At 47.7% G+C, this 21,423-nt stretch overlaps 1 protein-coding gene across 4 annotated transcripts in view; it reads right to left on the reverse strand.

The window, feature by feature from the left end:
* Nucleotides 1-21,423, reverse strand: part of PDE1C (phosphodiesterase 1C) — a 298,902-nt gene that overhangs the window by 229,679 nt on the left and 47,800 nt on the right. For all 4 annotated transcript variants that reach the window (XM_059712696.1, XM_059712701.1, XM_059712697.1 and 1 more), the window contains exon 3: nt 12,238-12,409. In XM_059712696.1, the coding sequence (XP_059568679.1) occupies nt 12,238-12,409 (172 nt within the window). The remainder of the gene's footprint in view (nt 1-12,237; nt 12,410-21,423) is intronic.

The following is a 21,423-nucleotide window of genomic DNA, read 5'->3' on the forward strand; positions in this document are numbered from 1 at the left end:
GTGTGGGATATAAATTTAGGTAAGGAAGTGTGTGGAGCTAAGGATCTCAAACTAAAGAAAGACTGAGGAACCAGTACGGACCACTGGAGAAATTCCAACACACATGTTGCGAACAGGCCTCATGCAGTGATCTGTGTGACCTTGGACGACAGGAACATTCTGCCCAGGTTGGCTGGAGAGGCAGCGGGGATGTCTAACCAGGGCCTGGACAGACACACAGACCACTGTTGGGTTGAGAGATAGGGAGGGCAATTCCAGGCCATGAGCAAAAACACATCATGGCAAAGAGCTTGCCAAGGTTTACAATGGTAAGGAGTCCACTATATTGGTCAGGACACTTGGTTTGAGGTGACAGAAGCTGAACTCAAATCGACTTAAACAAGAAAGGCAGGCAGACAGACAATATACCGGCTCATAAAACCAAGCTTTGTCTAACTTCAAGTGTGTCCAGGGACTCCCATTATGCCACCATGACTTCGTATCCACCTGTCCTTCAGTGTTCCTCTCTTCCTCGGTTCATACTCACCTAGGCCTTTCCCCATGGTGGCAACATGGCCCCTGGCAGGTAGGCCCAGACATACATCCTACCAGCTTGGCACCACTTTCCAATAACTCCTGCAAAGCCACAGGTTGGTTCTTATTGGTCCAGCTAGAGGCACCTGCCCATCTCCTCCAACCAATCCCAATGCTTGGAAGAATCTTGTACCTCCACCGGCCAGGCATGGGTACCCGGCCCAGGGTGGGAGGTCGGAGGTGGGGTCAGCCTCACCCAAGCCATCAAATGTCACCACAGCTGGTGTGGCTGGGGAACAGCACAGGCCGTGGAGATGGCAGGAGAGGCGAGGTGGTGGGAGGGAAGGATCAAGACAAAATAAGGCCCAGATCACAGATCCCCTTTTGTGATATTCAAAGGAACAATGTGGCTTTTATTCTTCAGGCTACTGGCTCTCAACTATTTTCTCCCACAACATAAATGATGAGTGAGGCCGTCTGCAGGCACACTGGGGCATTATTGGGGATTTTTCCACGCATTGGCTCTAACTCCACCCTTCTCCCACGCTAGACAGCAATGATACAGTGAACCTTGCTCTAATTGGTTTCTAAAGAGTAAAACAAAAAGAGAATAAATTATTCACAGGCTCCTGCTCTCCAATTACCAGCAGTAACTAATTACTTGGATTCAACAATGTCTCCCATTGCCTCGGCTGAGCACAGATGTTGTAGGCACTGGGGAGACGCCAAGGGTTTGTAAAGGTAGAATGGATTGGACGAGGAGATTCTAAAGGCAGAGAGGCCGGTGGAAAAGCTATTATGGTGGAAATGTGAGAGGTGCCAAGGACTGGAGCCAAACTCATAGCTGGGGAGAATGGAAAAGGAGAAACTATTGCCCGGGGTGTAACTGCTTCCTGACGGAGAACAGCAGGGCGATGCTTCAGCTGAGCTGACACCTTCCCAACCATCCCTTTCACCCCTCCTTCCTTCCCCCCTCCCACTTGCAGACCAGCTGCAACATACACGCTGAAAAACAACGACAGCAGCCCGACACGGGGATTCCAGCCTCGGCAACATACTTACTCTCAAGTCCAAAGGAGTGTTTCTTCAAAACTGCTTGTTATATGTACCTTAAACTATAATGCAGTAATAATTTACTATCATCATTTTGGGTGATTTTTATGGGATTATTAATGCTTATGTGGGTGTTGTTAATAATACCTATAATTGTAATGGTTAATTATTATAAAATTGTTATTACTAGTAACTGTTCAAAATAATGTCTCATGTTGTACTAGTATAGTGCTTTACCACTGTATACATTTATCTATCTCTTTTTATTTTATTTTCACAATAATTCTGAAACGGGTATTATTGATCCCATTTTACAAACTAGTGAACTGATCAACTCGCCCCAAATCCTAGCAATAGCTGGTGGCAGAGACAGGGCTGAAACTCCCAATGTCTGACGCCCAGACCAGTGATTCCCTGTTTTGGTGCTGTTTGCAGCAAAAAAATAATAAATACAAACTGTTTCCAATCTGAGAACAGGATTATCATTAGCTTTTAGGTTTCCAGCCACTCGCATTTTCCAGGAAGAAAATTTAGAAAGAGAGGAAGGAGAAGATGTGGGGAGTTTGGGGGGAGTAGAAAAAGCTTCCACAGCAATTTGGTCCGGTTCTAGCAGGAGGTTCTCAATGGGGTTGCTACTGGCATTTGGGCAGAACAATTTCTCCTTGTGTTGGATGGTCCTTTGTATTTTAGGATGTGAAAGTCCTCCCCCAGCCCCCACCTCCAGGCATTGTGACAACCAAAATCCCCACTGTGTTTTCTATCGCCATCTGGAGGATTGGGGGGGTTACTGCAGGATCCCTGGGCAGGGTTGGGGCATGAGAGGACTTTGAATCTCTGAGACTTCCCATAAGACGGAAGTAAAGCTGGTGGCTTTATTATTATTATTCTTTCAAACCACCATACTTCCTAATAGCAGTCCCTAAACTTTCTCTGACCACTATGCTTTTGCGAAAGCTACTTCCTCTCACTGGAACTTGCTCTCCCCTCCTGACCATGAAAGGAACTACCTATCATGCCTTCAAGGCCCAGTGAAATGACATTGTACTGAGAAGCCCAGAGAAGGGGCTCTTCTTCCATGTGGCTTATCGAGAGTGAAGATGCCCTTTGAGCCAGTGTTTCCACTTCGAGTTCTCGACCCGTGGATGCAGCTTAAAATATGGCAACATCGACCAGCTGGTGCGGCTCAGTGGTTGAGCATTGACCCATGAACCAGGAGGTCACAAATGGATTCCAGGTCAGGAACATGCCCAGTAGGAATGTGCAGGAGGCAGCCAATCAACGATTCTCTCATTATTGATGTTTATCTCTCTCTCCCTTCCTCTCTCTGAATCAATAAAACATATTTTTTTAAAAAATATGGCAATATCCAGGTGCCTGAAGATTTTTATCATAGCATTCCTTTAAAAAGAGAAAAGCTGGGAACAACTTAAATGTCCAACATACATTCACACACACACACACACACACACACACACACACACACCTTATGTGGCAATATAAAAAACGCTTAAGATAAAATGTTCAGGAAAAAATTAGGATATAAATCGTATCCATGCCATAATTACAACTGTAAGAATAAGCCATGGTTACAAAGACTTCAGGAAGGATGCCAAATGATAGTACCGTCAATATTCAGGATTTTTTACATTTTATCATTTATCAAATGTTCTACAAGGGAAGCATATTATTTTTATGACAAAGTTTCATTTTGAAAAGAATGAAGAAAAGAGGACTGGTGACTAAGAAACTGAGGCGTTGCCCCAAAGTCAGTTCACCTGGCAGGTGCGGAAAGCACGCCAGCCATTGGAAGAGTGAGTAAAAACAGCCAGCGCCTCGCAGGCTCCCGAAACGTCCACGTTTCGCCTTCCCCAGAGAAAACATGCAACTGGCTTCCGTTCTGTTGAACTGGCTTTTGGAGAAAGACAGCATAAGGGACATGTGGTGACCCTTCGGTTCTCCTAAATGGCATGGGCATATGGCATCTCCCGGGGTGGGAGCTCATTCTGTGATCGCTGCAAACTCTAGACACCGGTGCCGATGAAGACTAAGGAAGCAAGGCCTGCGCTGGGAACGTGGTCAGGAAAGGCCGTCATGGCCATTAGAAAAATGGCCCCGGAGGCAGCAGCAGACACCCAGGGAAATTGGATGTGGGGGGATGGAGGGAAGGAGGGGAGGCCGGAGGGAGCCTGCGGTGCCGGGGAGCACTGGCTCCCAGGACTGGGGACTCAGCACAACCACAGGAGCTTTGAAAGCACGCAGCTGCCTGGGCCGCCCGCCACCCCAGGGATGCTGGTTAATGCTGTGCAGCCTGGATTAAGAGCCACTGAAATCAAAGGTAGAAAATAAATCTGAAAAGAACAGAGACCCCTACGTGTCGTAAAATGCAAGGTTTTCAACCGGGAGAAGATGAATTTACAGCACGGAGGGAATTCACTTGAGGCTGCTGGTGATGCCACTGGAATTGTTCAATGTGTTAGAAAGGGAAATAATTTTAGAATTTGTTTGGTCTACTTTCTCTTAAGTGGGTCTTCCTCCCTCCCTCCTAGACATAATCAAGCACAGAAGAAGCAGCGGAGCATTGGAGAAACATAATTTAATTAACATAGTGCCGCACTCCTTCATACACCCTTTTCTAATTCTAAGCCTGGATCATTTTCAGAGACTGAAAATGATGAACAGATCAGAGGTTTGAACCCCTAATCCAAGTCTGCCATTTGAGTGACACCTCCCTGTCTGACTCTGCAGAGCGCATGAGTCATGCCTCCCAGCACTCTTCCAAACGAGGACAGGCATGTCTGCAGCTCTTGTTCAAATAGCAACCCTTCCCAGTGCAACTGGCCTCCAGGGTCCAGACATCATCATCCCACAAATTCACTTCCAGCTGCACTGAACAGTAATCAATGAATGGGGACCACTAGGCGACAGTCATGGGGCTGTCTAGTCAATACCTTAGCTACTCTGCTCCAATCCATGTGGGAAAACGTATTTTTCACAAGTTTTTCCCCAAATTGTCCTTGCACTCTCCAGGCCCCATAGGCATTCAGACCCAGGCTGTTCTCCCGCCCCATTCCTCCCTCTCTGCCGCAGCCCAGGAACCTTTATTTTGATGCTCTATAAAAGGCTAATATGCAAATCGACCGAACAGCAGAATAACTGGTCGCTATGAAGCACATTGACCACCAGGAGGCAGACGCTCAATGCAGGAGCTGCCCCTGGTGGTCAGTGCGCTCCCACAGGGGGAGCACCACTCAGCAAGAAGCCAGGCTCATGGCTGGCGAGTGCAGTGGCGGTGGCAGGAGCCTCTCCTACCTCCGTGGCAGCGCTAAGGATGTCCGACTGACGGCTTAGGCCCACTCTGGGGTCAGTCGAACATTCCCCAAGGGCTCCTGGACTATGAGAGGGCACAGGCCAGGCTGAGGGCCCCTCCACCCCACGCCCGAGTGCACAAATTTCTTTTTTTTTTAATATATTTTATTGATTTTTTACAGAGAGGAAGGGAGAGAGACAGATAGTTAGAAACATCGATGAGAGAGAAACATTGATCAGCCGCCTCCTGCACATCCCCCACTGGGGATGTGCCCGCAACCCAGGTACATGCCCCTGACCGAAATCGAACCCAGGACCCCTCAGTCTGCAGGCCGACGCTCCATCCACTGAGCCAAACCGGTTTCAGCCTGAGTGCACAAATTTCATGCACCAGACCTCTAGTGGAAATATAAGCCCTAATTCTGTAACTTAATAAGACAATATGCAGTCTTCTTCTGGCTTCCCCAAAGGTTTCCAAGGGCTCCAGAGATCTGGGCCTGGGGAGTGAGAACAAACCCTCCTCCATGGTAAGCAAGGCCCCCCCACATTTGGTTCCGAGTTCACTTTTCCTGCACTGCCTCCCTTCCACGGCCTCAGAGGCAAATCCAGCAGTTCCTTCCACACAGGCCAAGTCCTCCTGCCTCCGACCAGCCCACACTCCATGGCCCAGGCGGTTGGTCTCACAGCTACATCATATGCCATTCAACACGCTCAGGGGTCGGTGTGTGGTCCAGGGATGGGGCATGAGCCAGTCCAGTTCTCTCCGTGTGGCTCCAGCCAGGCACAGGATGTGACGGCAGCCTGTGCACTTGAGTGGGAGGGAGATCTGATCCGTAAAAGATTCTAATAAGAAGGAAACCGCTCCTTTCCGGTTAGCAAGGGCAGAACCCCTGCCCTAAGTGGGAACAAAAATTTCTACAGAGTAAAACATAGGGTCACGTTCCCATGAGGTTACTATCGGACCAGGGCCCCCCTTGCAGAGGCTGGGGGCCCCCAATCACCAATCAAGGGCGATCCAGATGTGTATTATCACAGGGCACAGTTTTAATTCAAGGGTTTGTTGTATTTTTACATGGGGTACCTTCATTTGACGGGAAAAAGAAAAAGCAATAAAGTCATTTATCACCAAAAGTTTATAAGGGATAACCCAGGGTGCATTTGAACTATTTCCCAGCTTAGGAGCCATATCTGTCTCTCCACCACCAGGCCTTAGCCCAAGGCCGGGTCCTGGGGGGCAGGAGGGGCGGGGAGGAGGCTGTAATGCAGGAGAGGAGGCAAGCCAGAGGGCCAGCTTTTCTCACTTGGGGAATTCTAGGGAGAAGGGAACTGGGGCAGAAGAGGGGCAGGGGTGTGTCCTCTCTCTCTTGAGGGACACCTCCCCACCCACAAACCAGAGGGTCTACATCCCAGTAAACTCAGTGGCCAGGAGAGTTAGGCAGAAGGAGTTTGGGTTTGGCTTTCTCAAGTTAGCTCTCGGGTTCTGTGCGGTTTGGATGGGCCTCGGATGCTCCCACAAGCCCCTGGGGCCGAACCTCAGAAACTACTTGGGGTTGAGATTGGGGAGTTGGCCAGTGAGGCTGACAAGGAGACCACGTCGCCAAGGGCTGAAGGCTGGACCACCGTATCCAGAACCATGTAACACTCACAGCGGATCTCAGCGGGATCCAAGCATGTGGAGGGGTGGGGTAGGGGATGTCTTCCTTCATTTAGAGAAAACATCAGGGATTCGCTACACCCTCCAGGCCTCCCCGTGGCCTAGGGCAGAGTTCCTGTGCTCACCAGGAAGCCTGGGGTGGGTCCACACTGACTGGTGGAGAGATTCGGATGGAGGTTCCCAGCCTTCCTCCGCCTGACAGTGAAAAGCTCCCGCTCCTCCCTGTGGGTGAATCACTTCACCTCTGTCACATGCGCTGCTGGGAGTTCTTCCTAGGGGTGGGGGGCCCCGAAGGTGAGTCCCGTTCCTGTGTATGGAACCCTGGATTCCCTCGTAGCCGGGTGAGATGTGTTTGGCTTGAAGAGGGATGCCCTCCCTAGGGGAAGTGAGTCCTGGAGACAGGTCTGCTGGCTGGGAACGAACCGTCTGGACAGAGTTCAACATTTAAGACTATTACCCTTGGACAATAGAAACAGCAGTGCTGGGGTATGATTTAAAATTATCCCCTTTTATGGTGCAGTTTCTTTAGTTAATCCCAATGCTTCAGCTAAGTCTCTAAAATAAAAGTACAAGACGCTAAAGAAAACTGTGGCCTGTCCCATGCAAACCCCACCACTAGAGCCTGAGGGGAGATACAGCATCAAACATAAAATATAAACTGAAAGGGAGGACTGGGCCAGGCTATCTAGGCCGGGAGCCTGAAAGCTATGCCCACAGCACGGAGCTGGCCGTGTGGGCCAGCCAAGATCTCCGCACGGTGGGAAACTGTGTTAGCCAGGATCCTCTGAGGAGCCAGGATCCTCTGTGTTAGCCAGGATCCTCTGAATTGTACGTGCAAGAAACTTACCAGGGGGAACACGTGTAAGAGAAAACGGGGAAGGAGCTGGCGAGGCGGGGAGAGCTGGGATACAGGTCTAACCCCCAGCGAAGAAGAGAAGGACGGAAAGTTGGATAGAAGTGTCTTAGTCCACGGTGCAGTTCTAAGGAAAGTTCAGCAAGGCCATCAGGGAGTCCCTGAGCCAATGTCACCATCAAAGGAGGCCCCCAGCCTCCAGAAGCAGCCAGCCTTAGCATCCCTGACTCTCTCAGTCATTGGCAGGGGTGCCCTTGGGAAACACAGCATTGGCCATCACAGGGACAATCTCCTCGCCCAGAAGCTGGGGCCATGGGTCAAATACGCTGCCTGGGCCAACAATGCATCCACATGGCCACCACCAAAATAAACCCCTTCTTTTCCAAAATGAAGGACCAGGAAGAAGGCAAGAAGAATGGCTTTGTTAACTCCTAACAGTGGAAATCTGTCCATAAAAATTTACTTACAACGAGAAGCCCAAATAATTCCCTTGTGGGAAGCCAACATGCAAAAGAAACTCCCCTAAGCTTTTAAAATTCATTCTTTCATTGTTCCCTTAGCCTCAGAATTCATTCTTTCATTTTTCCATTAGGCCCAGAATTCATTCTTTCATTTTTCTCTTAGCCTCAGAATTCATTCTTTCATTTTTCCATTAGCCCCAGAATTCATTCTTTCATTGTTCCCTTAGCCTCAGAATTCATTCTTTCATTTTTCCATTAGCCCCAGAATTCATTCTTTCATTGTTCCCTTAGCCCCAGAATTCATTCTTTCATTTTTCCATTAGCCCCAGAATTCATTCTTTCATTGTTCCCTTAGCCTCAGAATTCATTCTTTCATTGTTCCCTTAGCAAACTTGAGGAAGACGCTACTGATGTGGATTAGCAGAGACTACAGGGGGAAATGTCAACTCCAGGAGGCAGCACTGAGTCAGGGGAGCAGGTGTCCCTGAAGTTCCCATGGGTGACCAATGCACAGTGACAGAGAAAGATGTGTGACCAGACTTCCCATGAGCTAATCGGGAATTTTGACCTATGACTCACCCGGGGTGGGGTCCAAAGCTGCAGGGGACACCACCCCACGCCACACCGTCTCACCAGCCAGATGGCACATTTCCTGAAAGGAATCCAGTCAGAAGCCGCTTCTTGGCAGCAGCCCCTGGTGGAAACATGACTGCCAAAGCCAAAATGAGGATGAGTTCAATGATTTAATTCTGCGTGGAAAACACAATCCATTCAATGGGACCTGACAAGGCCTTAATCTCATCCGCAGCGAGGGCTCAGTGCAGCTCTGCTTCTGCAATATATTCTCAGTAAGCTATGTATAGAACCAGGAGCGCTTTTGCCAAAGCCCAAATAAGTCCATTCGACGGGAAGAGAGGCCCATCGGGCCCCAATCATTCCCCAGGGAGTGAGTGTGCTCTTCTCCCAAACGCAAAATTACCAAAACCTGGCAATGCAACCTAGGTTGGGAGTCACACAATTCAAGGGAAGTCACCGAGATGGCCCATGCCCTGGCGGCTTCAGAATTCCCACCACCGTCCAGGAGATCAGGCCAGTGGCCAGCCTGCTCCCACTCGCAGCCGGGTCCTCTGCACAACCCAGGCACAGAAAAGGGGGGATCAGGGCGTGGAGGATCAATCCTCTCCTAAACACGGTTCTGAGAACTGGAAGAGAAGGAATTGGGGGCTGTCCCGCCATTAGCCCACTCACCTCTAGTCACCGTCCCCAAGGCCTGTGCTGCTATTTCACTGTCTCTGGTTGTAAAATGGGGAAACTGAGACTCAGAACCATGACTCAGATGACGTAGTTTGGAAGAGTGTTGGCAAACTCACAGCCGTGGTATTCCAAAGCCCATGCCTCTCTACTCAGAGGGGGTCCTCGGGCCATCGCATCCCAGGGGAGCTGGTGAGAAATGCAGATTCCCGGGCGGTGAGCCAGACCCAGTGAATCTGCGTCTGTGTTTAATAGGGTCCTCCCCAAGGACTTGGTGAGACATGAGGTCTGAGAAGCACTGAAGGGGTTCCTATCCAAGAGGGGCAGGTGCATTCAAAACCTAAGTTTAGACTAGAAAAGGGATTTAGTACAACAGAACAGGGCCAGTCTCATATACACACTCCACATCCAGATTAGTAGCCCCAATCACACTATCTTATTTCACGGAAGCATAAAAGCCACGGTGAACAGGTTAGAGAGGCCGTAGCTTTGGAGCCGGTGGACTGGGTTCAAATTTCCAACTCCACCACCTGCTGGGCAACTTCGAGTAAGCGGCTTGATCTCTCTGAGACTCGGTTTCCTGACCTGTCCACGCGGGATAACATTACTCACCTTGCCTGTGGGGTTTGGGCAGATTGAATAAGCAAATGAATGGACGGCTCCCGGACATAGCAGATGCCCAATAAACACTGGCTTCCCTGGCATCAGTGCCATCTGGGCTGGGCTGGAGGCTGGGGAGAGCCGGCTCCCAGCAGCCAGCTCTCCCCTGTCCTCTTGGGTCCCCTAGTGGCCAGTACTGAGCTCCCCGTCACAGATCAGATTGGCTGGGCTTGTCTGTGTTCCCTAAGCTCCAGGTTCACTTTACTTTCTTCTCTTCTAAGAAAAACCTGAGCCAAACAGCAGGTTCAAAGGGACAGGTCATGAGGAACCAGGAAAACGGGCACCTGCAGTGCAGTTCCCAGGAGTGTCCACTTCCAGGCACCGGAGCCTTTTTATTCAGTCATGGTTCCCACTGTCTTCCTTTCAGAAGTTTCCGATTTTGAAAGCAGTCTTTTCACGCCAGAGGCTTGGTGAGCTCCCAAGCCCACAGTGCCTGCCCTGGAGCACAAACCCCACGTCTGACCCTGTTTCCTCTGTGGATAGAGGCTTGAGTGGGTGCTGAGCAGGAGTACAAACTTAGTCCTTACCGAGCACATCCTGGGTGTCAAATACTCAGCTTGTCTCACATGCACTGTTATCTATTTTAAACAACCCTGACACGTGGGCATCTTTACCCCTATTTCACAGGTGAAAAAACTGAGGTCAAATTAGATATGTGGCCTGCTCAAATGAACATAGCAAAATAGTTTAGATATTAAATACCCCAGGGATCTCCAAGTGCAGCAGCAGAAGCAGCACCCAAAGCTTGTTTGAAAGGTCCATCCTAGGACCCCACCCAGACCTGGAGGTGAGCCAGACAACCTAACAGCCCCCCAGGCCATAGGGATACTACAGAGTAATCAGAACAGAATGGTTGGGGACAGCTGCATTGGAGGATATTCACCCCCTAACATTGCCTTTGAAATCAGCAACCTTCCTTGGAAGAAAGATTGGTTCTGGAATAGCTCACGGCTGTATTAAGGAGTCTAATAAATGAATTACCAACGCCTGTGAATTTAGCAAATGACGTCCAAGGTCATCAGTACATGTTCTGTATTAGAGAGCTCTGAGGGAATGCAAAGAGAAGGGGGTTACGGCGATGAGGGTAATGGAGTTGGGCGAGCAGACAAGATGCTCTTTTCATGAGAGTAACTCCGTAGCTGTTTATGGTGAACCTGGTCTTGGATGGAAAGAGTAGCTACAAGAAGACTGTACGTGAAGGGGTTGACTCCACCACACGCTCCGAGAACACACAGACCCAGAACGGCATTCCCCCCCACCCCGCCCCCCCCTCCACCACAGGGAATCGCAGGTTTAGGGACTGTACTTCTCTCTACTTCAATGGGTTTTATTTTGTTTAAACCCTCACAACGTAGTAACCAAACCCATACTATGAATAATAAAAGCATTTGCCTTGCAATTCTCGTTCCGCCACTGCGTCCACCACATTCTATAAAGAAATCCAACCCCTATTCATCACTCCTTTTCAGAACTCATCTATAATTCAACCTCCACTAAGAACCTTCACACAATGAAATGGCTTTTACTGAGCGATTACACACATCACCTGGACGCAAAAAGAGCACATTTTTCAAATACATTTCATGGACTCCAAGGGTTGTCTGCACTGTTTCGGGGGGGAGGGGGGGGCTGGAGGGGGAGGGCACGAGCATTCTATGAGCTTTCTATGTTCTACTAGGCATGTGGAGAATATAAAAGCATTGCCTAATGAAAGAAGTAAAATTAGGGTAACAGGGAGAAAGGATGGGAGGAAGGCAGGCCAGCAAAATCATTTAATCATAACTTCTGATACCAGTACTTCTGTGCATTTCAAATGTGAATTTGAAAGGCCCATTTGGAAAAAAGAAATTGTTTTATACGCTTCATCCATACCCAGACCGGTTCTCACTTAATATGGTGAGAAGGTAAGGGACAGTGTTGTGATGAAAGTGGAGTTCAAACCAGAATGAAAATCCAGGAAGCCTTTGCAGGAAGATGCAAGACTGAAGGAAGAGCAAGAACAGAGCAAACAGTCGCTTGGAAACCACGCGAGATCCTCCCTTCCTTCCAGGAGGCAGCACCTCGCACATCTCTCACAACCAGAAACCTCCCCCAGCAACAGACTCTAAGGGCCCAGGGCTGAATTCATTTCCACTGCGTGCTTCTTCACCGCACACTTATCTCCGTGCGTCATCCTCCTTTGAAGCAAAAGACTCATTAATCCAATTCAAATTGCCAACTTCAGTAAGTCCTTTGCCTCAGCATTCAAATACCAATACCAATTAAATGTCAACAGCAACTTAACTACTGATATGCTCTTCACCACATTCAGGAAACCCAGCCAGAAGTCCAGCCCGCATGCATTCCAACACTCCCTCCTCAATGCTAATTTACTCAGTGGGAACACAGGAGGTAATCTGCTGGCCACGCTGAGGATGCATCCAACTGGGTTGAAATAACTCCACAAGCAAATAAGAAAGAACCAACTGGGGTGCAGTCCGCCAAACCTGAAGGACGTCTTCACCAAGGCTTCCGGGCTATCGAGCTGAGGCAGCTCATCGGCGAGGATCTGCTCCGGGGGTCGGGGGTCGTGGACAATCGTTGGCCGTGGCTTCTCCTTGACATTCCCTGTGAGCCCGTCGATGATGGAGTTCCACAGACAGTTCTGCGACTTGGACCCTGAAACATGAGGGGGGACAAAGGGGTGCAGGTGAAGGAACAACCAATTCCATGCCCTGCCTTGCCCAACGCAGGAGTTCAAAAGCAGAGCAGGGACACTTACATATTTCTCACAATCACTACCAACCTCAGAGGGCTCTCAAGGAGACCGGTCAAGCAACTTCTGGAGTAAAAAGTTAATTTTTTCATTTCTATGCAGAAAACAGGCCAACACTCTGACTAGTTTGACTCGTAGCTAGTATAATGGATATTATATATTCTGTCTTATTTCAGGGGCGATCAACTCCAACTCCTGACAGAGCTGTGGGTGTGTTTGAATATATTTATCCAAGTCGACAAAAGACTACTATTTCAGAGAACAGTAGGGATGTTCAGACGCAGGACTCCCCTATGCACTCAGCTTGCCCAAGGCCCGGGTTTCAGGACTCCCTTCCATGGAAACATTCCCCTTCCCCCCGGCCGAAGGGGGCCCCGCCTCTAAGAACTAGAACTCAACACAGGCAGGTTTGTTCTTCTGGAAGATCAGGACCCAGGGCAATGACACTGAGTGTTTGCTGCCAGCTCACCCTGCAGACACCTCTGACACTTAGGTGAAGGTGAGAGGCAGACATGAAATGGACATGATGCCACAAAACAGGGCTCGATCTGCCAGGCAAGCAAGGTCGATATCAACAGTGATGTTACATTGACATCTTGCACCTTTGAGCTGATATGAAGGAAAATGTCACTTTACCTCAGCGGTCTCCCTTCCCAAAACACAGAACCCCCGTGTATTAGGCACGTTTCTAGCATCTGTGAACGTGATGCTTTAACGTCTGCCATCCATGCACATCCCAGACATGCCCTGTCTGGACAACCCAATTACACGCCTGAGTCACCTTGCCATAGCCTCCCTCACCTTTCACCTCCTCCGTCCCCACAATTCTTCAGGAAGACTCCACCTCGCAGGGCCATGCTTTTCAAGCACAAACCAACCAAACCAGAGTCCACAGCCCCAACACATCCCTTACTGAGCTTCCACCTTCCAGGCCACTGTCCACCAGCTCCAATCACCCAGGGCAGGTACCAGACAACTAGGGGCAGCCCCTATGCTTCAGAGCCACGAAATTATTCAACTAGCCGATGCCAAGCCTGCTCATCCGCCTTGCCCGATCCTTCCTGCAAAAACCACAATAAAGACTCTTGCCCAGAGCTCCCCGCCCGCAGCCTCAGACCCCTCCAACTCCTGAAATGCAAGACAGCTTTTTAAAAGTCCTACACATCTATCTTAATGAAATCTAGTACCATGAACAAAGGTCTGGTGCTACTAAGGCCTTATAGTAAGCTCCCTGCCCATTTCCCTTCTTTCTTTCACTTATTCATCCAACATACACATATTAATTCTCTCATATGCCGGTTCCATTCTGGGCTCTAGAAATAGAAAGATAGATGGGAATGTTTCCCTTGGGAACTAGTCAGCTCATATTAAATCACAACAAACGGGCAATGCACCATAACTGAGGAGCAAACCCAGTGCTGTACGGGACACAGCTGGTCTCCCACACTCCACCCCAGGGCCCTGGGAAAAGCCACACAGGCCCAGGACGTCCGAAATGGGTCGAAAGCAGGGACAGACCTGCAGCAGACAGGGGAGAGAAAAGAGCATGCAGTGCAAACGCCACATGCAAGGCTCAGAGGCCGTTTAACAAAGCAGCTTGACAATCAGGGCCAGAGCAAAATGAGAGGGGCAGTGACCAGAGATGGAGCCAAAGGCTGGGCGGGCCACCTGTCAGGTGCCTTGAATAAAATGCTGATTACTTTAGAACAGTGGTTCTCAACCTTCCTAATGCCGCGACCCTTTAATACAGTTCCTCATGTTGTGGTGACCCCCAACCATAAAATTATTTTCGTTGCTACTTCATAACTGTAATGTTGCTACTGTTATGAATCGTAATGTAAATATCTGATATGGTCTTAGGCGACCCCTGTGAAAGGGTCGTTCAACCCCCAAAGGGGTCGCAACCCACAGGTTGAGAACCGCTGCTTTAGAATTTCTTCTGTAGGCACAAAAGGACTAAAGATTTCTAAGCAAGGCAATGGTTGCGTGACCACCTCTGGGTTTCAGAAAGGAAGCTGCAAGAGCCATGTTATCTGTAGACAAGATAATGAAGTCTCACATACATGTAAAAAATAAGCTACAAATTCATGTAGAAGCACTTAATAGCTTTTTTACCGTTTTCTCAGTCAGTGAATCAGAATGGTCATGTGACCTAAGCTAACTCTTTATTAGGGCTCCCAAATGGACATGTGATAACCTCTTCAAAAGTTGTACCAACAGCTACAAAGATACCCTGGCAAGTTTAAAAGGAGATTGTGGTAGAAGCCATAAATAAGATTTGCTCACCATTCATTCCCAACTTCCATTTCCCTTGTCTTCCTCTTCTAAAGAGGCTAGAAAACCACATACTCAATTTTCCAGCCTCCCTTACTGCTATGGCTAGTGTAGCCACATGTTATAATCTTGGCCAATGAAATGTAGGTGAAAATTCCTGGGGCTAGTGTCTCTTGCTGAATAAAAAGTTAGGTCTCAACAAGAAAAAAAAACCATTTTAGTCCCTTTAAACTTTGCCTTCCTATTTTTCCCCTTTGCCCTTCTTTCTTCTTCTTCCTACTGGAAGGAAGACTCGGTGTTAGAGCTCCAGCAGCCATCCTGTGACCATGAGGTGGCAAGCATTACAACAAAAGCCTACATCTTGCATCTGGAAAAGTGAAGAGGTGGGAAAAACCTGGGTCTCTGGCAGCATAGTTGAACAGATTCCCTGATTTCCAGATTTCTTGATGTCAGATATGTATCTATTTATTACAACCTTAGGACTTTTTTTGTAGCCAAATACATTCCAAAATGTTACATGCATGTTCGTCGCATAATATAAAGGTGTTCCCCATATACAAATGGTACCATCTATAAAGCACTAGGAATTGATATTTTAATAAATCTTCCAATTATCCTGTGAGAGGAATAAATACATTGCATACTCCTCTCGTGTAAAAATGATTAATTTGTTAAATGTGAACAGTTAAAACACATCACAATTTTTATAAGCTATTTTGGCGTTTCTTTGCTTTTTTTGTAATATTCTGGGAAACTCAAAAAAATGGAAATAGCCTATGTTTCTCTTGACCTTTGAGAGCCCAAAGAACAATTACTCTCATGGGATGGTCCATGGTTTGTTTTTTGTTTTGTTTCACTTTGTTTTTAAACTTTAAGTGGGGGATGGGGGTCTTCGCTCAAGAAAATGTTGGGAACCAGCAATATAGTTACTCATGTTCCACCTGGGAGATGTGCCTGAGCCTAGCACTGGAGTGATCAGCTAGACGGCAAGTCAGCCAGGAGAAACCACGGGGTCTGGTAAAGTCTGATGATGATGAAAACACAGAGACAAGAGTGGTGTTAGGAGATAAGCAAGTAGAATCCATCAGACTTGGGAATGGATTGGGTGCCGAGGATAAAGAAGGGAGAAGTGTCAAGAGGGGTTAAGGTTGCGTGGGGCAGCCGGGTAGACTGTGATGCCATGAGAGACTGCCGGGGCAGAGCTGCCTGTGGACCCACAGTTGAACCATGTTCTGAAAAGTTGCATTTCAAGATAGAAAACATTGACAAAGGTCCTCTCCATATTCATGAAGAGGAAGCAGGCAGATGATGCAGACGTGATTCAAACGAGAAAACTGTATGTCAGCAAGCACCTCTATCGTGACTAAGATAAGTTTTCACAGCATGATAAAGCGGAAAAATGGCCGTCCTCGCCAAATTCAAATGATAGTAAGAGAACTAAAATAATAATAAGTGTTTTAATACATTATTTTTTTAAGTTCAAAAAAGAACAGAAAAGGATGAAGGACTTTCAGTAGAAGATATCTAGAAATCACGGGTAGGTTTCCATAATACAGACAGGGAGAGAGCCAGCTTCTCCTGAGCATTGAGAAGGGTCTTGGTTCATGTGGGATGGTTTGTGTTATCCCACAGGTATCTGAGTCTCTGTCTATTTTTCCTCAGTATTTTTCCCTAATAATAAATATCTGAAAGAAGGGCTACCAAAGCCGCAGCCCTGGCCTGGAGTGTTTCAGCCAGTTAACTGACTTGATAAAAGCTGTAATTAAGTAGAACTTGGGCTCCAGCCACAGGGTCTCATTATAATACTTTATAGTGCAGTCCCACCTATAACCTGGCCCTCAGGCACAAACCCTGGAGAGACCCAGAAGGCTGGTATGACATGGGACACTGGGAGAATTTTACTGATTTGTTTTAATCTCTTACAGATGGTAAATTATTGGCAACAGTCTGCTTTAGGCGAATAACACCGCACAACATGGAAAAGACTTAAGAATATTGGCTATGCCTTGGGGGTGAGTTCACTGACACTTGCCAACCATCCACAGAATGGACGAGTTCTGTGCCCCTGGTACTCTCGCACAGCGAGTGTTGAGCACTTCAGAGCTCAGTGCCGAATATGGAAACCTTTCCCATGCCGTCCCTCTCTCAAGAAGCTCTGGAAAGACAGAAAAAGCAAGACAGCCACTGGCTGGTTCAGACTACAGCCAGTCTTGGGAGAAACAACCCGTTTTCCCCTACTCCCCATTCCCGTCCCCTCCATTGTCAAGAAAAATGGGCTAAAAAGTCTGGTGGGTATCCTGTCTAGTCGCTTGTCTTGTTTATCTCCACTTTTTTCATTATCTTGGAGCTATTCTATGGTTCTGTGCATCAGAGAAAGCTGACAGAAATGCAAATGACTCTTGTTTCTAGCAATGTAGGCTGTGTCCCATGGGGAGCAGTTCATTATTGCCCTGTTGATACTGATGAGTGTGGCCAGTTTGCAGCCACAAAGCAAATTCACTGCCGCGTTCCTGATGGGCTTGTTCATTTGCCTGCTCGTTGAATTCTCCTTCAAACCAGCTGTAAGGTCTTACTGGTTTCTTCATCAATTTATGGGTTCAATAAGGTCTTTGGTACATGTTCACTTTGTATGTGTATGATTTTTTAATTATTCTTGAGCAATATCAAAGTCCTCATCTTGCCCATGACCAACATCTGCTACATCCCCATGAGAAATTCCCCTAGAATTTCAGGTCAGCTCTCTCTGTTTGAAATTCATATAGCTACTCCTGCTTTCTTTTAAGTAGTGTTAGCATTGGATATTTCTCTCCAGCAATTTACTTTTAACCCATATGAGTCTTTATCTTTAAAGTTTCTTGAGGATAAGCACAGGTGGATTTGGTGTTCTGATCCACAGTTTTTGTCTTTTAATTTGTGCTCTGAGACCATTAACATTCATAACTACTGATATAATTGGATTAATTTCTACCATATTCATTACTGTCTTCTATTTGTTGCCCACATTTTTTGTTCCTATTTTTGCATCCCACGGTTGCTGTTGTGTTTGCCTTTTGTGGGGTTAATGAACCATCCTAAATGATTCCATTTGCTCTTTTTCTTAGCATACCGGTTATAATTTTTTTTAGTGTTTTCCCTAGAGTTCACAGTATACACTTACAGCTAATCCAAGGCCACTTTCAAGTAGCACTGTACCACTTCACAGGGAGTGTGACTGCCATCCCTGTGTCACTGCTGTCAGCGGTCTCAGAGGACCTGTGGGCGATGCTCAGAATGATGCTCAGGAGGAAGGAAGAGGGAGCATTTATCTGCGGACTCTGATCCCTCAGACAAGGGTAACCCCACAGGATGTTAACTCCCGAGCCCCCGGATCTACTATGAGTGACTGTGGGACAACTGCCACCTCAGCGGAGAAACCCTAGGACAGAAATCAAGAGAAGACAGTATAGCCAGAGCTTAAAAATGGGCCACGAGGATGGGAGGCTGGGCTCAATAGGTACCCACTGTATAGAGCTCCCCGTGTTTCCATCCTAGAAAGTACTGCCAGCCCCCGTCTGCCCCTCGTTCCTGCAGGAGGGTCCCAGCGGCCCTGGGTGCAGCCCAGCTCACGGGGCGGGAGCCTTTCCGGCTCCTCTGGCTGCAGTCCTTCCAGGCGTGGGCAGCGCGTGCTCCAGGGACACTGGCGTGATCTGCTCCGACAAAGTGAAAAAGGAAATTTCCCTGCTCTGATGTATTTAAGCTGATTGTGAAAGCATGAGATTCCTCTGACTAAATAGAAGCAAAAACATGGAAACACAGTCACACGGGTCTCTCTCAATAATACCCAAAGCCCGAGAGGGAAGCCTTAGATAAACCACGCCTGGGGGGGAGGGGGTGGGCAACACTACTGCCGCTCGGAGGTGAGCAGCTCCATTCAGCCGCCCCCTCGCCCACCCCACTTTCCTCTCTGCTTTGACCTGTTCCCGACTCCCACTAAATGTCTAGGACGGTCTCCTTGCCAGCTACCTCCCTCTGCTCCTGCCATCAATCCTCCCCATTCTTCACAAAGACAACTTTTCGTGGCCCCCATGAGCCTCCAGGGTGATTCTAGAGCTTCCAGAACCATAAACTCTGGCAGCAGCACCCACACCACTGAGCGCATTGAGAGAACTGGTGCCAGCTGCAGATGCAGCGAACACGGCTGGGGTCAGCGGCCCTCACCTGTCACCTTGGTTCACCCTAAGTCAACAATCGGAAGGAAGTGTCATGGAAACATCACTGAGCACTGGGACAGTGGCTCCAGGTGATCAATAACCGAGACCACAGAGTTAGAGAATAGATCACTTTGTCCCGAGATCCTCACCCTCCTGACCCAGGGCTCAGGGTGGTACATCACACTGTACTGCATTTATGAGCAAATAGACATACACATAGTGTAGATCAAGCAGAATGTTCTACTGTGTGTGTTTTTTTAAATCCTCACCAGAGGATATTTTTGCCATTGATTTCTAGAGAGAGGAAGGGAGGGGAGAGAGAGAGATGGAGGGGGAGAGAGAGAGAGAGCAACATCAATGAGAGAGAAACATTGATTAGGTTGCCTCCCACACATGCCCCGACTGGGGTTGGGAAACCTGCAACTGAGGTATGTGCCATTCACTGGGAATCGAACCTGTAAACCTGTAACCCTTCAGTCCGTGGGCTGACGCTCTAACCACTGAGCAACGCTCTAACCGCTGAGCAACGCTCTAACCACTGAGCAACGCTCTAACCGCTGAGCAACGCTCTAACCACTGAGAAAACCAGCCAGGGCATGTTCTGCATTTTTTTTACAAAACAGACATCCTTTTTCATAAGTAATAAGATATAGCTTATTTGCTACTAGGGAGAATCTTGACTTTGCGTGGTCCTTTTGCATGACAGCAGTTTGCAGCTCAGGCTGCAGAAGGAGATGGATAACACGAGGTGAGCTTGATGGGTTGAGAAAAGACAAGAGAGCAAGAAAAGGAGATGAGAAAAATCTGATTCCAAAATAACTATAGATTCACTGTGAAGTGTGTGTCTGACCGAGGGAGCCTGATAAACTGCCGCACGAGGAGCCCAAGGTGAGAAGGGAATCCCATTTAAATCTGACAAGTGCTCCATCAGTGAGGTTCCTGGTTTTTAAAAAAATGAAATAGACGAAGATTATGCCGGCTGAAGGCTGAGAAGGTGGAGTCCTGCAAAGCCAGGAGGAAAGAAGAGACCTCATTCTCCTAAAAGATTAAAAACTAAATTCTCGGGAGCTTTCAATGGTTCTCAAAATATCTGTAACATAGGTTTGTAGGGTATCCCCTCCTTTTAGGAGGGTGAGGCCCCTAAAATGCCCAGCAGGGAAGAAAACTGGGCCGGGACACAGAGGTCAGGAGGGAACCTAATAAAACCCGGATGAAGAGTTTTATGCCACTAAAATAACACAATAATGACAGTAAAGAAAATGAAGTACCAATAAGGTTTTGAATATTTTTAAATCAGTCACACAGCCCTGTTCCATTCTTTTTACTATACTGATTCTTGGTTTTAGAAACTTTTCAGAAATTCTGTCTCTTCCAATTTCAAAAAGATTTGGCAATTTAACTCCATTTCAGAAAGACACTCTACGCTTGGGGGAGGGGGTAGTCTCCCTACGGAATGTAAGAATTCAGCTTGCTTTGTGATGACATATTTTAAATTCTCAAATACGTTAGGGTGTGGGGGTTTTTCTGAGATGTCCTGTTAGAGCAGTTGTTCTCAACCTTCCTAATGCCGCGATCCTTTAATACAGTTCCTCATGTTGTAGTGACCCCCAATTTCATTGTTACAAATTGAACATAATTAAAGCATAGTGATTAATCACAAAAACAATGTGTAATTATATATGTGTTTTCCGATGGTCTTAGGCGACCTCTGTGAAAGGGTCGTTCAACCCCCAAAGGGGTCGCGACCCACAGGTTGAGAACCGCTGTGTTAGAGCAACCTGTTGTTTTTCTACATAACTGGATCCCATTATTCTACCTATAACTCAATAACATCCATTAACATCCGATAGGCCTCCTCCCTTCTCATCTTGACTGTTCTTACTTGCTTACATCTCTAAGGAAAGTTTAGTTAAAATCACTTTGACAATTTCTAAAGAGAAATCTCCTTTTTGGATTTATAAAGGATGATTGTTTAATTTCTTTACCAGAAGAATTTTCACCTTAGCAACATATCATGCTCTCATCCAGGTATATGACTGGTCCCTTCTGTATGAAACATCTGTTGCATTTATTAACCCAAACACCATTTCCGCCGTACTTAGCCTTCTCACTTTATTCTGAGAACAACTCCTCCCCTGTTACTCATTCCACGTGAGCCCGATGGCTTTCAGCTATGCTACCCGATGGCCCTGTCCTCGGGGATAAAGTTGAGGGGTAGGTATCCGACCCCAGCTTGGATAATCACCATTATTCCCTGGTCTTTTTCCTACTGAAACCAAAAGGAAGAGCCCTTTCTTTCCTATTAGGCTGCTGGTGCTGGGAACCACATCCCACTCCACGAAGGAGCCTGAGCAAATGAAGCTCGCACCCCACGGAAAGCAGGAAAAACAAGGAGTCCTGGGAGTGACCTGCCCCTGGCTCTGATCCCTCAGGTCCCCAGAGAGACCGCTCCT

The sequence above is a fragment of the Myotis daubentonii genome, chromosome 10 (genome assembly GCF_963259705.1).
Source record: "Myotis daubentonii chromosome 10, mMyoDau2.1, whole genome shotgun sequence".
Classification (NCBI taxonomy): Eukaryota; Metazoa; Chordata; class Mammalia; order Chiroptera; family Vespertilionidae; genus Myotis; species Myotis daubentonii.